Source organism: Littorina saxatilis, linkage group LG3, assembly GCF_037325665.1.
Source record: "Littorina saxatilis isolate snail1 linkage group LG3, US_GU_Lsax_2.0, whole genome shotgun sequence".
Taxonomy (NCBI): domain Eukaryota; kingdom Metazoa; phylum Mollusca; class Gastropoda; order Littorinimorpha; family Littorinidae; genus Littorina; species Littorina saxatilis.
In genome coordinates this window covers 32,510,421-32,534,354 of record NC_090247.1, presented here as the reverse complement: position 1 = coordinate 32,534,354, position 23,934 = coordinate 32,510,421, and the positions used below count along the sequence as shown (strand labels likewise).

Below are 23,934 nucleotides of genomic sequence, written 5' to 3'. Positions count from 1 at the left end.
TTTTTGAGGGGATGAAAGTTGATCTCCTTTTTGGCACGTGCTGGGGAATATCTAACATGACAGAGTAGTGGGTTTATCCCCACCAATCATATCATTAAATTGAAGAAAACAATCAATCGTCCAAAGAAAACAACAAGGAACTTTTCTTCCAGTACGTGCTAACCATCTTCTTGTATCATAAACCACCTGTTTGGGCTTTGACATGGAAAAAGTATTCTTTTACTTATATACACTACTCACAAAAAGTTAAGGATCACTATGAGAAAACAGGTGCTCAATAAAATCAGTTCGCTACTGTTATTTATTTCTCAGTCAAACCAAATTGTTATGAATTCTTGTTCAGCTGTAAGTGGGCGATGTTGTATTAGTGGGAAAATTGCACGGGATTCTCTACTACTGAGCTTGGTAGCAAAAGAAAAAGCGGAAACTTGCGAAAAAGGACCTTGTTTTGGACCGTTCAGCCCGAACACATTGCACAAGCCACAAGGAAAAACCATTGTGCACGTGCAAGCACTGCTGTTTATGTGTGAGATGCTGTCACTTGCTTGGCTTTTTGAGAAGACATACCACCAATATTAGGCATTATCTGACAATGCCTCCACGACGAAAATTAAACGAGTTTGAGAGGGGACGAGCTGTTGCATGGTTCCAAGATGGTGTCCCCAAGCCGCGGCGAGAAGTGGCCAGGCGACTTCACGTGTCCATCTCGGTCATTGTCAGACTGATTCAACGTTTCACAGCCACTGGGAGGGTCCAGGAAAGACGCAGACCTGGGCGACTAAAGAAGACAACTCCACGTGAAGATCGTCTCATTGAACGACTAGCCTTGCAAACAAGAACAGCCTCTTCCAGCATTATTCGAAGGCAGCTGAGGGTGCCTACTAACACCAACATCAGCCAGCAGACCATACGGAATCGCCTTCATGGGTTTAACCTCCGTTCTCGTCGCCCAGCTGTACGGCCACGCTTAACTCCAGCCCATAGGGCAGCACGCCGCGCCTTCTGCAGACGTCACGTGAGGTGGACACGTCAGCAATGGTCCCAGGTCCTGGTCAGTGATGAATCACGCTTCACCCTGAACCACAACGACGACCGACTGAGGGTCTGGAGGCGCCAAGGGGAACGCTACATTGACGTCACTGTCCAAGAAAAGGTGGCCTTTGGTGGAGGTTCTGTAATGGTCTGGGGGGCCTTCAGCCTTCACCACAGAACGCCCTTGTTTCATGTACAGGGTAACCTGACTGGCCTCCGATACCGGGATGAGATCCTTCGACCGCTGGCTGTGCCTACACTGCAGCAGATGGGACCGCAGGCTGTCTACCAGGATGACAACGCTCGCCCCCACAGGGCAAGGGTGGTCAACGACTTCCTGCAGCAGTCTGGAGTCAACAGAATGGAGTGGCCAGCATGCAGTCCCGATCTCAACCCGATTGAGAACCTCTGGATGAGTTGGATCGCAAGGTGAGGAGCAACCTCCCCCCTCCCAGTGTCCAGCACCTCTACCAGATGCTGCAGACTGAGTGGCAGGCGCTTCCACAGAGGATCTTCACCACCCTGGTCAACTCTATGAGGACTCGCTGAGTCGAGTGCCAGAACAGCCAGGGCGGTTACACGCATTACTGAACTTTTGGGAGCATCTGAATACCATGTCTTGTGATTTCAAAGACTTTGTGAAATTAAATTTCGATACGTACACACTGACTTTGATAAAATGTACAGACCAAAGGATTGCTCGAAATTGAAGGAAATGTTGTATCGTTATCATTAAAGCATTGAATTAAACGTTTGCCAAATACCAACGCATTGGCTTTCTTATTTGGAAAGTTATGAATTTGTGTGCAAGTGATCCTTAACTTTTTGTGAGTAGCTTATAATCAAAGTTGTGAGAAACAAACCCACTGAAAGTCAGCAGGGACTTTCTTTCTAGATTTAAAAATTCTCTTAGCAGAGCAAAAGAAAGATAGAGAGAGGGAAAAAAAAGTCTATTGGAGAAATCAGACCCTCCTTGGCGGGACCGAGATTTCAAACCTAATCCCCGAAGGAGAGCGTATCAACAGAGAAATCTAGTCCTGATCAATATATGAAAGTCGACATCCTTCGCAGATTACGATTATTTTGCTGAACGAATTTCGCGGGTTGACAGAGGTGTTATTCAGTTGCGAAATTATTTCTGAAAAATCCGTATTTGCGCCGAAAACACAGCCATTCTATATATAGATTGTTGGTATGTGCCCAAGTGGAAGGATGTTGTGATCCCATATGAAAGCCCTGACAGATCGCATTTGTGGTGATTTATGTGATGGTTTACACTAGAAGGGGGATATCTTTAAAGCGAGTCTGCCAACGTTGTTGGTGTCTTAAGCTTATTTTAATCGTTTGTCCAGTATTTAATTTAATTCTCTATTTTTGTATGAACTCAAATGTTTAGTGTTCTTAGTATGTCTTGCTAGGCTAAGTTCTATTTAATCAGAGTATGTCTGCGTGTGCTTATACCTAGTGATATTGTAAAGCGCATAGTGCTTTTAGTTATGCGCTATAGAAATCTCCTTAATAAATAAATAAATAAAATGACGCTGGAATGAAGGTATACCTTATCTATATTCAAACGAGAACATTCCCTTTGTGCAAAGAATTGTAAAGGGAAGGTCGATAACATCTTTCGTCTTGAAAAGAACTACAGTCGAAGCTGCTCAGCGACCACCCAAAAGACCCCCCTTCCCCCCCCCCCCCCCCCCCACGAGTTTTCCCCTATAAAATACACCTTTCCATAACGACCACCTATCTATGGAAAAGGTTAGTCTGTAAATAGAAAACGCATTAACGCATCAGAGGCAGGATCACAATTTTCAACCCAGTGGCATGAACAAACACGTGACAAAATCAGACGTAATAAGACCTGAGACAAAAATGAGATGGAAGAAAAGCCACCGAAAATGAAAAACGAACAAAAACAGATAAACTGATCGGATATTTGGTTGTTTGATAAATTGATTAATTGATTTTTTTTTAATATTCAAGCTGGAGCGTACTCTCGTCTCCAAGCTTAAATCAATTCATTCAATACTCAATAATAAATTTGTTAAAAATCGTTACTTTGATCGAGCACGATACACACGGCTATGCCTTAGAAAACAATATTTCTTTCTTTATTTGGTGTTTAACGTCGTTTTCAACCACGAAGGTTATATCGCGACGTAGAAAACAATATAAGGAAGGTCATTAATTGATTCATATAAAACAAAACAAAAAACGCAGAAAAATGTCTGCAAGTCCATGAGAGCTAACAAATAAACACTGCCACTACCAAGAGGGCATATAACCAAGGGTCGACCTTTGTTTAGTTTAAAAATATAATATTGTATTGACTATTGAGCGAAGCAGACGGTACCACTGAGGAGCACGTTTTTTTGTCAGCTCGATATTGTCCATCATTTCTGTGCCTGAAGGCAAGCAAGCGTTTGCTGCAGTGACAACGAGAGCACAATAAAGTGAAATCCAGCATTAAAGGCGCTGTCCTTGGTGTCCAACCCTTCATATCAGCCATGGCCGATCTGTCCAGATTTTCAATGGGACGAGCTGTTTACTGTTAGGTTTCCAAGACTTCCACGGTTCTTTTTTTAAGCTTGACAAACTGACTTTAATTCAAAATGCATAACATGAAACAACTAATAGTAAGCAACTAGGGCGGGAACTCAAGCAACCAATACAAATTTACACACGTTATTTCTTGATGGCTACACTGTTGAGTTTATTATGCATGCATGTGGAAAGATATGATGCATTTTCTTAAAAGGCAGATAGACACACACAAACACGCAGGCGCACACATCCACAACTCCAGCGCCCACAAACAATAACATTCGTGCACGCTTATGCAGACGCATATGTATGCAGACACACACACAAAGCCTCACATTGTGGCAAAGCGCCGACACACGCACACACCCAACCAAACCCACACAAATACTGGTACAGACGCGTAGACCCATTCTCGCGTGCTCATGCACACACAGTAACACAAATGTATGCTAAACACACACACACGCATGCTCATGGAAGGATATGTATTTGCGTGTGCCAGCGTTTGTGAGAATTAGCATGTGAGAATGTACATTTTGCCCACGTATGAGTAAGTGTTAGAGTGTCGCTCGTTGTTTCTCTTTGTCACTGTTAAGTATAGTCTGTGCCTCTGTGTTTGTGTGTTCTCTTGATACTTCCACAGCCCGATGTTGCACATTGCACTTTTCTCCATGTACAGTAAGTAAAGGTATGCATTCTTTTTTGCTATTTCCACCACAACAGATCTGTTCTGGCTTTCACACCGAATGACAGCATCCTTCAACTTAAAATACATACCAAAAGACAACAGCCCGATTTCCGTGCAGAGAGATTTTTTCTTTGTTAGAATTAATGTCGAAGATGACACCTATGTCAATTTGCTAAATTAAGTCAGCAAGAAATTCCCACTGTGCACAGATTGCAGCCACGCTGTTGATTTTTGGAACGTGTCTTAAGGAAAGGATGCTCCCATTTCATGGACAGATCTGTGGTTGTGAACATGATCGCATATGTGGGAAGGATGGTACTTTCGATAAAGTAACGAGTAACAACAGGTGATGTAGCCCGAGTTCAAAGAGTTACAGAGTTGAAATTTGAATTAGCAGTTGCTTTGTATTTCAGCTGTATACATTCGATAGTTAATTTTCGAGTATGATGCGAGCTATTTTTGACTAAATGTTACAAATGTTTCAGAAACTCTGGATTGACATCTCATATAAAATCACTCCATTTTTTGTTAAACTTAAAGCTAGACTGATTTTGTGTGTGTGGTCTTTCTTTCTTTATTTGGTGTTTAACGTCGTTTTTAACCACGAAGGTTATATCGCGACGGGGAAAGGGGGGAGATGGGATAGAGCCACTTGTCAATTGTTTCTTGTTCACAAAAGCACAAATAAAAAATTTGCTCCAGGGACTTGCAACATAGTACAATATATTACCTTACTGGGAGAATGCAAGTTTCCAGTACAAAGGACTGAACATTTCTTACATACTGCTTGACTAAAATCTTTACAAAAATTGACTATATTCTATACAAGAAACACTTAACAAGGGTAAAAGGAGAAATAGAATCCGTTAGTCGCCTCTTACGACATGCTGGGGAGCATCGGGTAAATTCTTCCCCCTAACCCGTGGGGGGTTGTGTGGTCTTTTGGTGTTCACACACACACACCACAGACAACAAAAACACATGAGACTACACACACACTGATACCGCTCATACAAACATTCACTTTCATTAATTCAACCAGCAAACAGATTCATAAATCAAAAGTTTACATGTATTTCAGTATAAAAGGGCATATCACACAAAGAAAGCATTTTCACAGTGTCGCAAACACCACAGTGTATGTCTGATTCTGGCATTAATTCATAACCCTTCAAAGCAAGGCCAATCTCTCACCACCACTCCCTAATAAATTAAATGCCAGACCATCAATAAAGCAGAACTCTCTCAATATCATGAGAACTTTATGAGCCAAAAAGAATGCCAACATGGCAATGTAAGCAAATATTCTTTGATGTCTCTGTTTTAAATTACCATAAATTGCAAAGAGACATATTCAACTGACGAAGAATGTTCAGGAACTTTACCCGAGATGAGGTTGACCTTAACACAAAAGCCAAATGTATTACATTCACAATGTTTCTACACAAGCATGTTTTCTTCTAACATCCCCTGGATTATTGGCAAGAGATGATGTTAAATGCATCTCAAAGATTTTTAAACCTCATATTGCAGACACCAGTGACTGGCTTGCATTATTAACCTTATGGTAACATCCACAGACATATCTTCACACGAATTTCCATTCACGCACAAGCAAAATGAGGAACCGATGTCAAAACACATGAACGTCAAAACTCTTCACACAAGTTTCTGATTAATGACAGCGATCATCTCTTGGTCGCTGACGCGGGGCGGCCTTGATGATGTTGTCGACGCGAATGATCATCTCAGCAGCTTCTGCTCCGCTGACCAGAACCTGTCGCTTCACTTGGTAGGACTCGGTGATTCCAAGGTCATCCATCTTGCCAATTTGACCTTGATCCATGTCTTAAAGAGAGAAAACAAGTCGCGTAAGGCAAAAATACAACATTTAGTCAAGCTCAGTCAAACACACAGAATGAAACTGAACGCATTGCATTTTTTCCGCAAGACCGTACACTCGTAGCATCGTCTGTTCACCGCTCGTGGCAAAGGCAGTGAAATTAGCAATCCAGAAAAGCGCGGTAGCGGTTGCGCTGAGGAGGATAGCACGCTTTTCTATATCTCTATTCTTTTTAACTCTCTGAATGTGTTTTTAATCCAAACATATATCTATATGTTTTGGGAATCAGGAACGGACAAGGAATAAGATGAAATTGATTTTAAATCGATTTCGTAAATTTAATTTTAATCATAATTTTTATATTTTTAATTTTCAGAGCTTGTTTTTAATCCGAATATAACATATTTATATGTTTTTGGAATCAGAAAATGATAAAGAATACAATAAACGTAATTTTGGATCGTTTTATAAAAAAATAATTTTAATTACAATTTTCAGAGTTTTAATGACCAAAGTCATTAATTAATTTTTAAGCCTCCAAGCTGAAATGCAATCCCAAAGTCCGGCCTTCGTCGAAGATTGCTTGGCCAAAATTTCGATCAATTTGATTGAAAAATGAGGGTGTGACAGTGCCGCCTCAACTTTTACAAAATGCCGGATATGACGTCATCAAAGACATTTATCGAACAAGAAGGGCAAAGCCCATACGACTCACATGCTTGACCTTGACCTTTACATGACCAAATAACTAAACCTAGCAATGACATCATACACTAAGAACTGCTTTACACATTTTTCCTACCAAAATACATGTGACCTTGACCCAAGGTCAAGGTCATCCAAGGTCATGCAACACAAAGCTGTTAATTCAAGACATAGGAAGTACAATGGTGCTTATTGGCTCTTTCTACCATGAGATATGGTCACTTTTAGTGGTTCACTACCTTATTTTGGTCACATTTCATAAGGGTCAAAGTGACCTTGACCTTGATCATATGTGACCAAATGTGTCTCATGATGAAAGCATAACATGTGCCCCACATAATTTTTAAGTTTGAAACACTTATCTTCCATAGTTCAGGGTCAAGGTCACTTCAAAATATGTATACAATCCAACTTTGAAGAGCTCCTGTGACCTTGACCTTGAAGCAAGGTAAACCAAACTGGTATCAAAAGATGGGGCTTACTTTGCCCTATATATCATATATAGGTGAGGTATTGAATCTCAAAAACTTCAGAGAAAATGGGAAAAATGTAAAAAAAATAGCTGTTTTTTAGGCAACATTTATGGCCCCTGCGACCTTGACCTTGAAGCAAGGTCAAGATGCTATGTATGTTTTTTGGGGACTTGTCATCATACACCATCTTGCCAAATTTGGTACTGATAGACTGAATAGTGTCCAAGAAATATCCAACGGTAAAGTTTTCCGGACGGACGTCCGGACGGACGACTCGGGTGAGTACATAGACTCACTTTTGCTTCGCATGTGAGTCAAAAAATGAAAAAAACGTCTGGGGCTATCATACCCAGGAACTCTCATGAAAAATTTCATAATGATCGGTGCAGCTTACTCTGAATCGCTCTACACACACACAGACACATACACCATGACCCTCGCCTCGATTCCCCCCTCTATGTTAAAACATTTAGTCAAAACTTGACTAAATGTAAAAAGGAGAAAAGCAACTCTTCCACACCCCATAAAAAAACCACCACGACAGCGGTTTTTTCTCTCCGGAATTCGTCTATTGAACACAGTATGCTTGAACATGATAGTAAAGTGGAACCTCCCTTTAACCAACCAACCAACCAACCCCCCCCCCCCCCCCCCCCCAATAGAACAGCATAAAACACCACACACACATACACACAAACTGCTGTGCATAAATACTCAGGCCAAGGGTTTTGTTTTACTAATAAACACATGCACTCAATCTGTTGTGCATACATACCAAAGCTTATTGCTTTCTTACACACACACACACTTACTCACAAACACAAGAAATCAGGCGTTCTTACCCAGGCCAAATGTGTTCTTGCCCTCAGTGTGAGCAGCTCTCAGCTGTGCCACCAGGTCGGCACTGTCGTAACCAGCGTTGTCAGCAAGGATGGTGGGCAACTGTCACACACAAAGAGATTACGTTATTAGGTGTCATGTCAAACACAACATGAAGGACAGTAGTAGATCCCACAAAAACTTGGGTTACTTAGTCTGGGCCACTTTAGCGTAGAAGTGTAGTAATAGCTTTAAGTGCTGTTCACGTGGCAGACTTCCAATCAACTTTCCCCCAACTTTAGTCATTAAAAAATCTTTCTCGAGACGTCGAGACCAAGTCGTCGAAAAGTCTGCCATGTGAACGGCCCCAGCCATCTGCTCGACTCGGCAGGGACTTGTCAAAGATTTTGCGCAGATTTTTCTTACTGATTGGTTAGCTCTAGCCAACCCACGCTAATGCAGTTACTTCCCTTCTCCGAAAAACAACAAAGATGACCGGACAATCCCGAATGGTACAGTCTGGCGCGAATCACCGCTTAAAAGCGTTTGTGCTGTTCACATGGGCAGCAATTTTAATTTTGACTTGCCACCGACTAAAATCGCTTGAAAGTTGGGGGAAAGTTGGCATAAACAGCACTTTTAACTAAGAGAAACTGCAAAAAAAATCACACCCAAAAACCCCACTTAAAACAACATAACAAATAAGGAAGAAAGGGAAGGAGAAAAAAGTAATTAACATAGTTGGGTCATCAGTTTTTATCATTATCAATAAAGTAAAAAGAATGGAACATACGGTAAGGGTTTTGTTATTTTCAAGCAAAAAATATATATATATATATTTATTTTAGTAAGAATTTGTCATCGAAGAAGGTTGTCGGAATGTTTATCAAAAGTTCATGAGCATGAAGATGTCTAAATCTTAGTGTATCTTCTCTATTGATCTTCGAATTCATATAGTTGCGATACATATTGTTTATGTATTCTGTCCGAAGGGTTAAGTGTTGTATCTTTATGCAAACCTTTGGCATAAACAAATGTGTTAAAGTACTTACGCATAAGTGAAGAGACATTAGAATGATACTTTTGCCTGTTCACGGCGCGAATAAGTATCCATTTTGTTCGAACTTTGAAATTACGTCACCAGAGACAAATACGTCACTACAAGATATGTATACCTTTGACATAATAACTTTGGAATTCGCACGTGTACATTTGTTTTGATCACAATCAAAACGAAAGTAGATCTAAGCTTGAATGTAAATTTTATCCTTGAAATATTTGCAGGCATGGGAATTGAAAATTGTAAAAAAGGCGGAAAATTTATAACTGAAGACGCTAAGCGTCAAGTCGACGGCGCGAAGCGCCTAGCCTTACTAGGGGGGTCCGGGGGCATGCCCCCCCGGAAATTTTTTTTCTCCAAAGAACCCAGATGGTGCAATCTGGTGTCATCTGAGCTCCAAGTTTGCCATTAAATTCTGTTTTTAGAATCAGAGTTTTTAGTACAAAAATGTACCAAATTTTGCTTACATGTATTATATATGGTTTAAATTTGTAAAAAAAAATTATCTGTTGAGACAAACAGGAAAATGTAACTTGTAACACAATCTGTGCAATCTGGTTTACTTTCAAACATAATAGTTCAATAACTGAGGCGGGCGGTAGCAGTGCGTGAACAAAGTACGGAAAGTTTTCGCGGGCTTTTGCGCAAAGGCCAAAGTAACCGGTGCTTTTTTTGTGTGCCTCCCCCCTTTATTTTTTCGGCGGACACTTTTGCATTTTCGGCGGAACAAAAAAAAAATTCGGCGGAAATCCGCCATTCGGCGGACAATTCCCATGCCTGTATTTGCTTTGTGATTCGTAACTGAAATAACCATGGTATTGTGTTGCTTAATAATTGATGCATGAATTGGCGTCTCGCAGAATTACTCGCCCCTGAGGAAGGCCTGGCAACAGGTCGAAAATTTGGGCTGCCACTTGACATTCTTTGTTTGGCTTTTCTTTTCCTTGATTTTGTTATATATATATATATATATTCTAAATCTGAAAGGGAAGTTGCCGTCAAGTAATAGCGGGGTGGTGAGGCAGGGGCATTAGGGGCAACAGGAAGACACAAGCACAAGGGAAGGTGGGTGCATCTGCTACATTTTGCACACAATTCATCATACGCAAGAGAAGAGCAACAAGAGCAGACTGACCATTCTGAGTGCCCTGGCAAAGGCCTCCATAGCGATGGCCTCCTTGCCGGGTGTCTTGGCTGCCAGCTGAGACACGGCCTCTGCCATCAGCATCTCGGAGCAACCTGCAACAACAAACCATCAGTGAATGTAAGTCACAAGCAACAACTCATCAATGACACGTACAATGATAGAGGAGCCAGGGAGCTTCAAATGTTCATGTATGAAGAAGTCCACAGTTTATATTGATACAAGTAGACTATGACTGCACGGCAGAGCTGACAGCAATGTTTTGAACTCCTTTTTCTCCTCATGGTTTAATAAGTGCTTTTGCTAAGCTTAAGGGTACAACTTTTCGCCAGAGGGCTCAAGCAAACAAAACATACAAGCACCAGTCACAGCAAAAAGTGTCAGCTTTCAACGCTTGCCACGCCATGCTTTGCATGCCTGCCTCAGACAAAGGACAGCACTGCAATGCACCTGTGGCTGTTATAACACTTGCCAACTGAGTCAAGGGTCGCACCTCCAGCAAAAGTAATCATTAAGACAACATTTGCAAGAAACGACTGCTTAAATGGTATTGTATTGTAGACAGTAACTCTGTTAGACCCCTAGTTTCTCTGTTCATAATCTCTGTAAATAACAATGACTTCCATTTAAAGAGACCATCCTATTAAGAGCTGATTTTCTCTATTTTTTTCTTCGAGTCCTGAAAAGGGTGCGAGTGTGTGTGCGTGTTTATCCTCCATCAATAGAAGACCACCTACCTCCACCATAAACTGTGCGAGTTTCCTTGACGGTCTGAGACAACACACACAGGGCATCGTGCAGGGAACGGTCGGCTTCATCCAGAATCTGCTGAGTGGCTCCACGCAGAATTATGGTACATGCCTCTCCCAGGGCAACACCTGTCAACCATAAAGCTCATCCATTATTCACACCTTTCGCTGCAAACACAACAATGCAACAACCAACCAACACAAAGTGACTACAACAAACAAGACAACTGAACAACACACAGACCAACGCTCTACGATACACACCACAAAAAAAACAAGAAACCCAACAAACAACCACCACACAAGAAAACAAAAATTCTTGCAGACTTCTGTGCACAATTAAACCTGCACTGTTTTTACGTTTAGTCAAGTTTTGACTAAATGTTTTAACGTAGAGGGGGGAATCGAGACAAGGGTCGTGGTGTATGTGTGTCTGTCTGTCTGTGTGTGTGTGTAGAGCGATTCAGACTAAACTACTGGACCGATCTTTATGAAATTTGACATGAGAGTTCCTGGGTATGATATCCCCAGACGTCTTTTTAATTTTTTTGATAAATGTCTTTGATGACGTCATATCCGGCTTTTCGTGAAAGATGAGGCGGCACTGTCACGCTCTCATTTTCCAACCAAATTGGTTGAAATTTTGGTCAAGTAATCTTCGACGAAGCCCGGACTTCGGTATTGCATTTCAGCTTGGTTGCTTAAAAACTAATTAATGACTTTGGTCATTAAAAATCTGAAAATTGTAAAAATTTTTTAAAACGATCCAAATTTACGTTCATCTTATTCTCCATCATTTGCTGATTCCAAAAACATATAAATATGTTATATTTGGATTAAAAACAAGCTCTGAAAATAAAAAATATAAAAATTATCAAAATTAGATTTTTGAAATCAATTTAAAAACTTTCATCTTATTCCTTGTCGGTTCCTGATTCCAAAAACATATAGATATATGTTTGGATTAAAAACACGCTCAGAAAGTTAAAACGAAGAGAGATACAGAAAAGCGTGCTATCCTTCTCAGCGCAACTACTACCCCGCTCTTCTTGTCAATTTCACTGCCTTTGCCATGAGCGGTGGACTGACGATGCTACAAGTATACGGTCTTGCTGCGTTGCATTGAGTTCAGTTTCATTCTGTGAGTTCGACAGCTACTTGACTAAATGTTGTATTTTCGCCTTACGCCACTTGTTGCTCTTCTAGTTCTCAGAAAGGGAGAGAGTCCAAAGATCCAATAAATATAGAATCAAGCATGGAACCAGCTGTCAGTGTTAGCTCGTCTTTACATTCAGTGATGACCGTCGTTCATGGATAGACAAACATTTCTCCAATTAAAACTATATAAATCATGACATAACTTGACAGTTTTCATGCAAGTGGCATACCTGAAAATTTGAGGAGCTTGTCCTCGCCAATCATCACCTCCTCAATCGTGTCACAATGACCTAGTTTTGTCTTCTCTGGGCAGTCAAATGTGGATGTGATTTCACCACCTGTTGGCACAGAAAAACAACATTCTTAACATCAAACAAAAAATACTGCTACTTAACTCCAGTATAACTGCAGAAGGCTGCCATAATCACATTGAAGACATGGTCATCTTGTTGCAACACATTCATGATCTAACCCTTCCCACTGTCACTTTTTCTCTGCTCAAAACTTCAAAGGTCATACTCACATGGTATACTTCACTCATGCGAGTATTTGAATTATCTATCACAAAACTACTGACATTAATTTAAGTCACAACAAGCAAGACCGCCACAAAATTACAGGTGTCAACTGGTACCAATAACATCTTTCTTTATTTGGTGTTTTACGTCGTTTTCAACCGTTCAAGGTTATATCGCGACGGGGAAAGGGGGGGGGGGGGGGGGGGGGGGGGGGGGGGATGGGGGATGGGATAGAGCCACTTGTCAATTGTTTCTTGTTCACAAAAGCACTAATCAAAAAATTGCTCCAGGGGCTTGCAACGTAGTACAATATATGACCTTACTGGGAGAATGCAAGTTTCCAGTACAAAAGACTTAACATTTCTTACATACTGCCTGACTAAAATCTTTACAAACATTGACTATATTCTATACAAGAAACACTTAACAAGGGTAAAAGGAGAAACAGAATCCGTTAGTCGCCTCTTACGACATGCTGGGGAGCATCGGGTAAATTCTTCCCCCTAACCCGCAGGGGGAGGTACCAATAACAAATCTTCATAAATACTTCAGTAGTTTAAGAAACAGAGCTGTGTCCATCAATCGCCCAGAAAACCATTTTTAAACGTCTATTTCCAAGGCCCAGCAAACAGTATTTTGATGCACCCACCTGTGACAAGAGCGAGACGCTCAACACCCTCAAAGTCTGCATGCTCGATGGCCATGACGCCAGCATCTGCAAACAGCTGCTCAGGGTAGTTGTAGATCAACTGTCTGCAAAGGAAAGAATCACATCTTAATGAGTACAATATATGAAAGGTAATGTTCACCCAAAAAGGAATTTCTGCTATATTTCACCAAAGAATCCTATTCACTGCTCTGCTCATAAGGTCAGCCATCTATTCATGGATTATTTTCTTCCAACAGAAAACAAGAAAGGCAAACGCTATCCAAGAAAACCAAAACTGACATTTTTTGTTCACAGACTGAGGCGGTCCACCACCCGTACATTCGAACACTACTGAATCAGTTAATACTATGACTCACTGGTAACACAGGCGAGTCAAAAAGTGCAGTAGATTGTACATAAACAAGAGGCGAAGCCTTCAAGGCTCACGTAAGAAATAGACAAACAGTAACACAAACTCAATCACTCCGTCACACATACACACACAGTAAGCATAGGTGACACTGTGCAAGAAAGCGAGACACTAGATCTAGATCTGTCTGTCTGCATGTAGCCTACTTACAGGGACACGACTAAGAGTAATACCGAATATTCTGGACTCGCAACGAAATATACAAACAAATGACAATGAACAACGCTTCGACCTAATGGTCTTCAACAGGTTAAAAAAAAAAATGAAAACAACAATACAAATATCAAAACGACTTATCAGAGAAGATGATGTCCTCCAAGCACAAAAGAAGGGGGAAAGGGAGATAAATCAAAAAGAAAAATGAGCAATGAAAAATGAAACCAAAACGAAACAAACCAGAATAATTACACATTAACATGCTTCCATTTGAAACTTCGAGGTCGTCATCGTGGATTGACGCCCGACAAAAGCTAATTGAAGCCCGATGGAGCGAAGCGACGGAGGGCTTCAATTAGACTTTGGGAGGGCGTCAATCCACGATGAAGACCGAGAAGTTTCAAATGGAAGCATGTTAATGTTATTGTAATTCAATCTGACGACGATCTCTTTCCTGCTTTCATGCGGTTGTAAACAGACAGAATTGGTTCTGTTCTGTTCACACACTACTTTCAGTCCACCTACCTGCAAGGGTCAAGTCCCAAGAAATATGTCTCTGTATTCCTATCGTATCACTCTGCTCCTGTTTTGTTTTCTTTCACACACATTTTCCCTTCTTTTTTGACGGGTTTCTGGACAGCAAACTCCAAAACAAATTCTTTCATCACAAAAGCGATCTTTGGAATTGACTGACGTAGTCCGGACGAATTCATGCATCAACTTACGTCAGGTATTCGACGTCATCACTTCGCATACCTTATGGTCTTGGTATCTCGTTGGCCTTCATATTTCCTACTTGTAAAATGACCCTCAAAGCTAACCGAGACTAGTTGAGGCTGTATCAATGCGCCTCGCCAGCAGGTTGTTAATGGATTTTTTTGCGAGTGGTTATCGACAATTAATGACCGGTAATTTTTAATGAGTTGGGGCATTCTGACCAATTGTTTGTTTGTTTATTTGTTGCTTAACGTCCAGCCGACTACGCAGAGCCATATCAGGACGAGGAAGGGGGGGATGAAGGGGGCCACTTGTCAAGCGATTCCTGTTTACAAATGCACTAACCCATTACTTGTGTCCCAGCAGGCTTTAGTAAAACTAAATTAATACCTACTGGAAGATTACCAGTTTCCAGTATGTTAAAATAGGCTTAACCTATCTACTGCTTGACTTACATCAGAACACTAACAGATTAAACTAATTCTGACCAATCACAGGATCTGTTTCATTAAAACGCAAACTTGATTGAATTACAATAACGCTTGAAGGGCCTGAAGTTGAAAGAAAGAGAGAGAGAGAGAGAGAGAGAGAGTGTCAACAATCTACGACACTGTTAGGAAACGCTACCGTTGCTGAGCTTTGGTTCAGTTTTGTGTGTTGCATGTAGTTGACTTATTTGTACTTTGTGGGAAAGTACCGATATTATATTTTGTAAACACAATATTTATGCTTGGACGAGAATGCAGGTGAACTTTCTAGTCCTGTCAAAACAAGTTGTTTACCATGCTGTTTTAGTCGTGAGTTCGTGGCGTTCGTTCGGATTAAGTGTGTCGGCGCTTTTGATGTACGTCAGAGAGAATGTCGCTAGTTTAGTCCATGCACGGCTCGTATAATGTAGTTGTATCGTGTTCGGTCTGGAATATTCTCGAGATTGAGTATTTACTATATATGCCAGCGCGATTTGAATGTTAAAAAAGCTTCTATTTGAGTTCTGCTACGTTGTGCAGTTGTATGTATTGAATGCTGAATAAATCCTCGAACTCAATTTGACGAGTTGTTTTCTGCTGCTGCGAAGACGGGCGACGTAGAATAAAAGAACACAACTATACGACGTTTGAGAACTTGTGGCAATCTCAAGTGTCGTGTAACAGACATGACTGCCAACTAGTCTCGGCCCGCTCAAAAAACAATGACCGAGACTTTCAGTAATTCCTTCGCGCGACATCTAACCCTCTTACGCCATAATGTGACGTCTTCAAATGACGAAATGTTAAAGTTTCTACCACAGACATACACACACACGCACGCACGCACAGACAGACAAAGTTACGATCGCATAGGCTACACTTACGCAGGGATGTTGCTACAAATTCATACCTATAGGACAAATGTCCTGAGTTCTTCAGCATCAATAGGACATTTGACCGCTTTCAGAAAGTGTAATAGGACATTATGATTTTGCGCCAAACAGCTTATAACACATTCCATGGAATTGTTCCAAAGTCATGCGCCCACACACACACACACACCCACTCGCGCGCGCTGAAGAACACACACATAATGATAGTAAATACATCAACACAGTGTCAGTGTGCGTATAATGTTGTATTTGTTCAGTTTCAAAGAAACCACAAAAAAGAAACCAACATGAACAACTTCAGAGCTCTTACTTTGATTACAAACTGCAAGATTTGGATAAAAGTTGAAAAACAAAATGATCGGTTTGACCTAATGCTGATCTTTTTCAGGCTTTAGGGTTTTTTTCAGCGGCATAATTCAGTGCTTCGTCTCGTATCAAAAACAAAAGCAGACGACAAATTTAGTCAGTTGGAGTTGTCTCCCGTACTCCTGTAGCATGCACTGATCTAAAAATAATCCACTATTTTTAGATCAGTGCGCTGCACCGAGACGGTTATACCCAAACGGCGCATACCGCAAACGGTTTGGGAATTCCCGACAAAAGAAAAGATCCGCACGCGGCACTGGCAACTTCAGTGTCAGCTGAACACGAGAGCGTTCGGTCTTTTAGAAGATTTGTATCTTGAAATTAAAATTAACGAATATCGCGCTGTCCGAAGGAATGGAGTACATATCGGACAATGACCACGCTCAGGCTAAAACCAGAGGACATCTGACCGACATGCGTCAATGTGAATCGGACATTTGGGGATTTTCATCGTTATATGTCCGATGTCCGACGCCTAACGACATCCCTGCTTACGTGAGCCAATAATGACCCATAGACTGATAGTAAATGCACAAACATGCATTTCACTTAACATCTCTGCTTTACTGACATGTCTGCACAAATAAAACTTAAGGAAAGTGTCCCAGCAAACGGAAAGTTTCACAGCTACAACTGACAAATCTACATACACAATGCCCTGGCCGCTTGCCCATGTGACACACAAAACTGGTAGTGAAAAAAACTGCGCTACAACATTTTCTGTCAATTATACCTGTTGATGAAGACAGTGCAGCCATGCTTGATGATTTTATCCACTTTGTCCTTCATCTTCTCTTTTTCTGCTAACTCCAACTCGGCGACTTTGGACACAGCATCCACCCGCACACGTGTTCCAAAGACCTGAAAAACAAAGAATACAAACTGATTAACTTTCACAAACCAAAAACTAATCAAACACAGCATCCACTTGCACATGTGACCCAAACGCATGAACAAAGACGAAACCAAATGGATTTGCTTTCACCGATCTAATTCAGCATGTTGCACTACATATTCTCAGCAACACTTTTGTATTCAATGTTTGAAACTACCCAATGTGAACAGCATCTATTCAAAAACACAAAAGGTCACACCAATGTTTTTGTCAGGCTCCTCTTTGATTGTAAAGCCGCTCTTTATAACAGCACAAATCAGCATGCAAAAATGAATAGTTCATAGCCTATTCCATTACCATTGATAAATACAGGAAGCTTTTATCACCTCACCTCAGCCAGATGGAGGCATTGTTCCCCATGCAAACTTAACATACGAAAGACCCATGAACAAAGATTTGTTTCACATACCTTGACTTTGTCAGTGTCCATGGGTGTGTTGGCGATCAAGATTTTGCAGTTCTCCAATCTCTTTGGTTGGTTCACTCCAATCTTCTTGTCCAGAAGAAAACCTGGTCACAACAGAAATTCCAGTGGTTTTCTGAACATGATCTGTAACTTTATGAAGATAAGACAGTTTGATTATTCAACACTTGACTAATTAACTTGTATTTTCAACACTTGACCAATTAACTTGTATGGTGAATCAGACAAAGGCTGAAGTTTTCATCCCAACTTCCCATCAAAATTCACACAATGACAATGTAGCCAAATATCTATAGTCAACTGTAGTTACAGCTACAGTAACGCTATGTAACATTTGGCTTACTAAAGTTCAGACACCTTTTTCTCTCTTAAATCTAGTAAAGCATGTTGTGTGAAAACTTTAAGAGTAGAGGAGTTTTAAGAAAATGAAAATCAACGTGCAGAGAAGCAATTGTTAGGTCTTAGATTCAGAAGGCAGAATATTTCACTGCCCCGTGACACCAAGAATTAGCCTTAACATTGCGGTAACAGGCTTACACTCACTCCCAAGGGACAAGCTCAAACAAATATTCAACGGAATAAATTTCACGTAACAACTGACCTTCATCCAAATAGGAGTCTCTGAGGTTCCCTCCCAACTTCTTGATGAGCTGAATAGCATCCAAGTTGCCACTTCCCTGAGGAGTTCAAAACAAAAAATCCTTCAAACCTCAGCAAAGAACTAAAAGAATTCACAGACCAAATTACTGCAGCCTTCATACATACATCCACACACACCAGCACTGCATTCCTTCTGTGGTGCGATACCCAAGGACATCGTAATACAGTGTGGGTCCGCCATGCGAGGCCCTACCCTGCCCATTGAGAGAACACCTCCCACCACAGGTGTCCCATTGCCCATATCTTGACCAAAATATACCTGTGATGACAGACCCCCTGCAATGCAAACTGATTCTTACCAGCATGCAAACTAGACTAACAATATCTTATAATACATGAAACTGAAGCACCACAAAAACAAGTGCCTTTCCCTTAACGCTTCCCATTCTTTTCTCTATTATTGTTCATCCTATCATGAATATGATGTTGATAATGATTACTGAGGTACCCCTCTCTTTACCCCATGCCTCCAAGAGCACCAGATAGTGCCCAGAAATGTACGCTTTACATCATGCTACCTACTTTCACTTTACATTCATATTGGTTACAATGTTATATGACTCATACCTATTTTAGTTTCTGCAAGGTTTGAGCACTTACAGTTTTGGAAAACTTGCTGTGGTTATTTGCTACATTTTTTAAGTTTGAAAACAAGGAGTTACCTCCCATGTCATGGGAACGGCATTGGTGACAGCGTCGTTCTGTGCTGGAGACAAAGGGTTAAGAACTCCCAATTTAAGATTCCCCAGCTTGAACACCCTGCGTTTGCTGACTTTGTCCATAAGCTCTGTAAATTTACCTCCATTTTGAGCCCTAACTTTGAAAGATTTGATTTCTGCACATTTAAGGTGGTCAAGTGGCGTACCACTTTAGATTTTTTTTAAAATCCAGTGATTATTTTTCAAAACGAACCTTCAGCCTAAGAACGGCATCCACAGCTAGGTTGGCGAAGTAATCCTTGTGCTGGGTAAGGATTTTTGAGCTGAGGGTGGTACGAGCAATGTTCATCAGGTCCTCACGAAACTTCTTGGCATCTTTCCTGTACATCAATAAATCACTCATGAAAGTCTCACAATGTTATCAGTGTTAAAACAAAAAAAGACCAACAAATCCAACAACCACAAAAGGCAAGGAAAGTCACTGTCCTCTCGCATTACTTACAGGTCAGTATTCAATGTTTCAAAAAATTACAAAAATCGTATCTTTTCCATTTTCAGAGGACCACCAAACCGTATGAAATGACTTACAAGTGCTGCCATATCCAAACAGAACAGCCTCCATTTCCCATTGTGTGCGTGTCAAACCTCAGAAATGTATAATCCCCATCAAAACCTGTATCAATTGATCAAATGACTTACCAAGAAGTGCAATGTCAAACCACGCACCCTTTTCATTTTTTGGGGACAAAACTACAATTTTTGTTGTTGTAAAGAGAGTATGAAGGAAGTCCAAACCAACCCATGGTCCTTTGCACTCTCCGTCAGCGCTCTCCTTGCCTCGTCCACAGCTTTGCGCCATCCTGCGATTACCGTCTGTGGGTGAAGCTTCTGACTGACAAGGCTCTCAGCCTCCTGGAATGTACAGGGTTACATTTTAATGTTCTGTAAGATTTCAGTTATTGTAACGAAAAAACAGCACAGATGCTGGTTTGTGTGAAAAGACAAATTTCGAGGTCAAGTTTTTAAGGGATGTGAAGTTGTTGTTTCTTACTAAAATGGGGGCAAACAACCCTACATGACATAGTAGGCCAATCATCATTGAGTGACCTGTCTCTTCACATGGTCTCAACAATTTAAAATTGGGGGTGTGTGTGTGTGTGGGGAAGAAAAACTCTATTTACTTGTACTTTATCATCAAACAATAATAGCAAAACCCAAGTCTCGCCGATTATAAATTCACAACACAGCCATGCCCATGCTTGTTACCTTCAAAAGTTCGCAGGCAAGCACAACAACTGATGTTGTTCCGTCTCCAACCTCATCATCCTGGACTTTGGAAATGTCTGAAAAGCAAAGTAAATCAATGTCATACACAAACATCAAAAAGTATGAAGAATGTTTTATAAACTTCTGCTTTGATATTTTGTATGATCGGTTAATTGACGGCAACAGTTTTAACCCCCAATCTTACCTCACTGAAATGGATACAGCTCTTCTCCAAAACACACACAAGCATATAATCCAAAAAAAGAAGGAAAAATTGAGACAAGCAACAGAGCAGAGCTCAAACACACACAGCGTTCAATTTCATCTACTTTCATAGGTCATATGATCTTACCAACAAGAACTTTGGCGGCAGGGTTGTCGACACCGATGGCCTTCAAGATGGTAGCACCATCATTGGTCACCTGCACTGTCTCATTGTTGGAGCTGCTCTGCAGAATCTTATCCTGGAAAAAGTAAAAGGTTACCTTAGAAAAGTTTTCTGTGAAAAAAATTAGATGTAACTCAGCTATAAATTCACAATGAAAATGAGTTTAAAAATAAAACCACCACCATGATCATAACGTGAGAGAACATTCTGGTTATCAACATTCTTTTAACACTACATCCAGAGATCCACCACAGCCAAGTGCCAAAAGTAACTGAGGTAAAAAGAAAACTACAAAGTATCTGATTCTGACACAAAACTCCATTACACACGTTTTGTGTGGTCTTTTTTTTCAAGAAATAATAACCAAATCAGGTATGGTACTGAAAATAAAGGGAAGCTGCAGTTAATAAAATGAACATAATAATTGCTCACCATTCCTTTTGGACCAAGAGTACTTTTCACCAGGTCTCCAATGGCAATTGCTCCAACAAACGAAGACTGGAAGAGAGCATAACATTCTTTACATCACCATTATCTTAGTACAGTTGTGAACAAGGCCTGAATCTTAATTAATCTTTAAAAATACACGAAGGCCAAGAACAAAAACGTATCCCACAATGAACAATACAAGCACCCTTACACTTTTTTTCTTCTCAACACTGATCTATGAGAACCTCATCAAACACATAATGACAAGGAAAATTACATCACATCTTTGAATACATGAAACATTGGATGGAATTAAAAGAAAACGAAATACACATATGAATATAAAAAGAAATTCAACAATTTAGTAAAAAATTTACTCACCATACGAGCTGTCTCTGACTTTTCCTCTTCTGCCCCCATATTGAGGATTTGTACAGGATTTAAAGAAACCTGAAAATTAAAAACAACACCACTGAAATGTGCATTTCTAAATTCACGTTGTTTTACTGCTGCAGTTACTCTCGCTCTCAGATCATACCCTGTGGCGGGGATGTAGCTCAGTCGGTAGCGCGCTGGATTTAAATCCAGTTGGCCGCTGTCAGCATGAGTTCGTCCCCACGATCGGCGAGAGATTTATTTCTCAGAGTCAACTTTGTGTGCAGACTCTCCTCGGTGTCCGAACACCCCCGTGTGTACACGCAAGCAGAAGACCAAGTGCGCACGAAAAAGATCCTGTAATCCATGTCAGAGTTCGGTGGGTTATAGAAACACGAAAATACCCAGCATGCTTCCTCCGAAAACGGCGTATGGCTGCCTAAATGGCGGGGTAAAAAACGGTCATACACGTAAAATTCCACTTGTGCAAAAAACACGAGTGTACGTGGGAGTTCCAGCCCACGAACGCAGAAGAAGAAGATTATACCCATCAATAAAACAGCTGGTCTACCAGTACCTGATGGTTTTAACACACACAGTGTTTCACATCTTTTTTACGTCATTTTTTTTTTAGCTTGGAAGTAAAAAAACGTAATGAAAAATCATTTGGGAGTATAAAAAGTTCAAGAATTTCTGATGGAAGTATTGGGTTTCGATATTGAGCAGTGTAGAAAAAATACATCGATGTACTTTCAGAAGCAAACCCTATTTTAGTTGCGCTCAGACTCGCCGCTCGCCGACGGCCATGAACTGAAGAAGCTTCCCCAACAATGTAAAGGGGCAACAACCGAAATGCAATAACGAATAGTTTCCCTTGATGCGTGCCATGTGCTTATGATCAAAATGGCGTCTAAAGGGAAAAAAAGTAAACAACATACGAAATCTACCAAGACCACATCGCTGGCTTCGTTTGGGTTTATAGTGCCTGCTACACAACCTGATGATGCCTCTAGCTCTGAAAGTGCTAATCGTACACACCATCGAATTCTCGATCAGTGGTAACGGGATTTTCCATGGTTGGCGAAAACAGATATTGACAGCAAGTTGAAAAATGTCAAATGAGGTCTGTAGTAACTAGTTATACAGGCAATGAAATCGATCAGCAATGCATGAGTGTCAGGTATGCTGTCTGTAAATATTGCCTAGGCTATTTTTGTTAGCATATCTGGCGACTATCTTATTTGTCAGAACTGTTTCAGCATGTCTTTGCCCACCATGCAGCTCTCCAAATGTCACCCAAGAATCGCTGCTCAAGTACCAATCAACAGACCTAAATAGCACAGTTGAAACACTGTCCATTTTCTGTGAGTTCATTAATTTTGTTTTCTTTAATTACTTCTTACTATTTATGAGCCTACATTAGTACATATAAGGGCATTCAGACCAATAATGTATATGCTCCAACAATACTCTGCAACTTACTACAATCTGATCACTGTACCTTAGAACATCAACTTTTGAACATGTTAATAATTGTTATGGCCTATAATTTACTGATTAAGTCCAGTATGTGTTGTGGCATATTGACTATTGTGTATGCAAAATTTCATATAACTTGAAAATAAAACAGCAACTTCTATTGAAAATACCACCAAATAGGAAATATGACATTCATCAGTTTAATTTTCAAGGCAATCTTATCTGAAAACATTTTCTTGTTTTTGTTGTTTTTTAATGCTATATGTACTACTACTAATGTAGTAGTATACATGTATGTTACTTAATTGTTTGATCTTTCTTAATTCTCAAAGCTCTAATTGGGCAAAATAACTGCTGAATAGAAGAACTGAAAGAAGTAAAACCGAAGAAAGAAGGATAATGGTAAGTTCCAATGGCTTACTGAACATTACAGAGGAAATGGTGTTTCTTCTGGTGCCATGGTAATTATAACATCATTGCTAGACTTTAGAACTGAAGTATGATTAAGAATATAAAACACAGATCTCACGGTTGTAACTACATACATCGATTCTGGTAAATTCGACCTGTTTTCATCCGAAATCGGTTCATTTTTGAGAACTTTCACCGCACGAGTGCCGTTTCGAGTCGAAACCTGCAGTCGGCAGAGACGCAGTCGACATGACAAGCATGGCGACCACGTGAAGGCAATACACAGCAAGTGAGGGAATAAACTGGCGTTGTTGTTTATGATTCGACGACTCATTATAATTCCAACTGCTTTGTTAACCGAAAAGCTTAAACAGAATTCGATCACTCACCATTTTGGAATATGTTGTGTGTTACAAACACGCCGGTCTTTGAGAGTAAATCACGTTGTTGCAGAAGGTTCCAAAGCTTCGACTGGAAGTCTCGTGCGATCTCGCTTGTGACTGGAAAGTCTGGAGCGGAGTTAGAGTTTAATTC

At 40.6% G+C, this 23,934-nt stretch overlaps 1 protein-coding gene across 1 annotated transcript; it reads right to left on the bottom strand.

The window, feature by feature from the left end:
* Positions 1-5,317: 5,317 nt before the first annotated feature.
* Positions 5,318-23,921, bottom strand: LOC138962175 (T-complex protein 1 subunit beta-like). Its single transcript, XM_070333899.1, has 16 exons — positions 23,790-23,921; positions 21,517-21,585; positions 21,139-21,204; positions 20,671-20,782; positions 20,319-20,395; positions 19,852-19,964; positions 19,306-19,432; positions 18,335-18,410; positions 17,719-17,819; positions 17,148-17,275; positions 13,386-13,489; positions 12,449-12,556; positions 11,049-11,189; positions 10,303-10,406; positions 8,131-8,230; positions 5,318-6,115 (listed from the first exon to the last, which is right to left on the bottom strand). Exons 1-16 carry the CDS (start codon positions 23,790-23,792, stop codon positions 5,943-5,945), a joined length of 1,602 nt encoding a protein of 533 aa, XP_070190000.1. The 5' UTR covers positions 23,793-23,921; the 3' UTR covers positions 5,318-5,942.
* Positions 23,922-23,934: the final 13 nt, after the last annotated feature.